The sequence below is a fragment of the Cyprinodon variegatus genome, unplaced genomic scaffold (genome assembly GCF_000732505.1).
Source record: "Cyprinodon variegatus isolate N-32 unplaced genomic scaffold, C_variegatus-1.0 Scaffold544, whole genome shotgun sequence".
In the NCBI taxonomy this organism is placed as follows: Eukaryota; Metazoa; Chordata; class Actinopteri; order Cyprinodontiformes; family Cyprinodontidae; genus Cyprinodon; species Cyprinodon variegatus.
In genome coordinates, this window is record NW_015150997.1 from 479,285 (window position 1) to 482,004 (window position 2,720).

General features: G+C 44.2%; 1 protein-coding gene across 4 annotated transcripts in view; it reads left to right on the top strand.

The window, feature by feature from the left end:
* Positions 1 to 2,720, top strand: part of LOC107095406 (E3 ubiquitin-protein ligase HERC2) — an 81,188-nt gene that overhangs the window by 8,112 nt on the left and 70,356 nt on the right. For all 4 annotated transcript variants that reach the window (XM_015391487.1, XM_015391491.1, XM_015391490.1 and 1 more), the window contains 3 exons: positions 391 to 484; positions 578 to 709; positions 2,168 to 2,390. In XM_015391487.1, the coding sequence (XP_015246973.1) occupies positions 391 to 484; positions 578 to 709; positions 2,168 to 2,390 (449 nt within the window). The remainder of the gene's footprint in view (positions 1 to 390; positions 485 to 577; positions 710 to 2,167; positions 2,391 to 2,720) is intronic.

The following is a 2,720-nucleotide window of genomic DNA, read 5'->3' on the forward strand; positions in this document are numbered from 1 at the left end:
TTTCCCATTGGAAACCTACTAGCACTAAGTTGCTAACTGGTTAGCAAGATGCTTCCGACAAACCAGCTACAACTAAACTTGCTTGCGAACCTTCCGCCACAACAATCCCACCCCTTTGATAAACGACCAATCACATTCACTTTATTCATTCGTGTAAAGTCGGGCACCACTGAGGAGAATTCGGAAATGCAAAAGCCACTTCCAAGTGACTTTAATTCTTTCCAACTTCCCGTTATCTGCCAAAAGTTTTGCTCTCTCTCATTGTCCTGCAGACGGGATAAATTGTAGATCTTAAGAAAATACAGTTTGTTACTCATCAGCCATAACCAAGCATCTAAAAATCATCTGATATAATGAAAAAGGAAAATGTTTTGCTTCTGTCTTTGGCAGCGGGCCTTTTCCCCAGAGGGCCTGAGTGAGATGTGGAATGAGATGGTGAAAGATGAAGAAATAACTTTTAACGGGGAAGAATCAGCTCACACAGGTAGGCTCTGTCCTGTCGAGGAACCATCTGTTTAAGTGAGATTTAGTCATAGTTACATTCTGTGTTTGTTTGTTATTTTTTTGGACATTCTAGAAGATTGCACTGATTGTTTTGGTGGTCAGAAGAAGGATGAACCCAGCGATAAAGACAAGAAGGAAGAGGAGGAGACGCCGACATCCGCGCATCACTCCATCATCGAGACCTGGGATTGGGGACGGCAGCCAGGTATGGGTGCTATTTTTTTTGGATTTGGGGGGGGCATATCTGACCCAGGCTGCTATTCCCAAACTGTTCTGCTTACACGCTGAGCATCTTGTTGTTTTACACCTTTCTGCTTCCAAGTGGGGTAATTGATATCCTGCTGACTGTGGCTGGTTTCACAACACCTAAATGTCGACCAGATCCAAGTATGCTCAGTGTTTCAACACACGGCTGCCCCCTCCTCTCTCTCTCTGTTTATCAGTTTCATGGCTGTCTTGCTCTGCTGATGAGCGCGTGTTTTTCTGGCCTGTGAGTTGTGGAAACTGAAATGACAACTTGCACTCTGTTGATCCGAGGGGTTATTTTTACCCCTCAGAGCGCAGTCTTAGTGGTCCTTACAGTGTAGTGCAGAGCGGGGTGTGTTTATTCGAGGAACTGGGTGGGACGGTGTCTTGGATAGAAGAGATAACCGTTGCTTAGGGGTGCAGGCGGCCCATGTCGGCCTATCCAGGGAGCACAGAGTTCACCAGCAGCCACATGGCTGTTAGTATCTCTTTTTATAATCTTTTTTTTTTTTTTATTGACTTGAGGCTGGACATCGTACTACTCTGATCTAACAGTGTAACCAGATCCATGAGCGCTCTGTTATTGATGCCTGTAGTTCAAACGTCGCACTTCCTGCTCTCCTATTGTGTAGTCAGAAATGTGAAGCATGTTTGTGTCAGCAGATGCGGCTCACATCTAAGCCCCCTTATTGAAATCAGATCGGCGAACAGTGAGAGCTTTGCTCTGAATCCATGGAAGTATTTACACCAGTTGAACTTTCACATTTTGCCAAACTACAGCCACAAATGCCACAGGCCAACAGAAAGTAGCATCATTATGAAGATGCTTGAAAACGGCTTTTCTTAATGAGTATAAACCTTAAAATATGGGGCTCATTTACTCTGAAACCCTTAAATGAAGACCATTATCTCTTAGTCACCTTGCAGTTCTTTGCAGTGGGATGTTACATACAGTAATATTGTCATTACAATGAATTCTAATGCAGCCTTAGCTGTAGTGTGAAAAAGATCAAATGGCTGCGTATAATTGTCTTATGTCAAAACTCTGACTTTTTCAAGCGGGTACAAGGTAGCTGTGGCTTAGCTGAATATGGTTTGATGATATATTCCGACGGCCGACTTTAGCACAACTGATACGACCTCAGGTCAGTCTGGCTTACATACGGCGGATTAAGTGGATTTCAGACACTATATTTGACCGTCTCATCTTCCAGCGCAGTGCGGCAGTTCTGGCACCTGGAACTTTCTAATGAAACACAGCGAGTTCCTGAAGTCAGACAGATCGCAAGTTATTCATGTGTGTGATTATGGAAAGCTTTACTGTGTTTTTCTCTCTGTCATAATAGTTAAAGATGTTCTGACAATATTTGGTTACTGCAGTGTTTTTTCTAAATGCCCATCTTTCTTGTGTGCTTAGATGAGACGGAGCTCAAAGACTGCCTCCTGGTCCTGGTTGAGGATCAGCTGAAGCTCTCGGCTCAGATGGCCAAAAGCACCCTGTCTGCGCAGCGTCTACGCCAGAGGTTGGTCATCCTGGAGCGCTACCTCATCTCTCTCAGCCACAGCATGATGGAGGAGAAGTACAAGGTCCGCTGGAAGATGCCCCCTAGTCAGCCACTGCCTGCTGCTGACAATAAGAGGTAATCCTCACACAACTATTTGGATAGTTTGTTCTCATTAAAATATTCCCCTTAACCCCAGAGAAATATATTATATATATTATAGATTATATATATATTAAAAATACTATCTACTTATTTATTTTATTACCTGTTTGGCTGTGACTCCGTCCTGGAGAGAAACATCAGCTGTGCTGCTGCCATCAACACCTTTGTTTATAGATGTTGGAGATCGGCCTGTTTTCAAGTGTAGTCCTGTTTCTCTGACCGTGACTGGGTGGATGTGCTCTCTTCATCCTCTGACACGGGAGTTGGCTCGGAGCTGGTCTGCATTGCTGTGCGTTTCCTGGA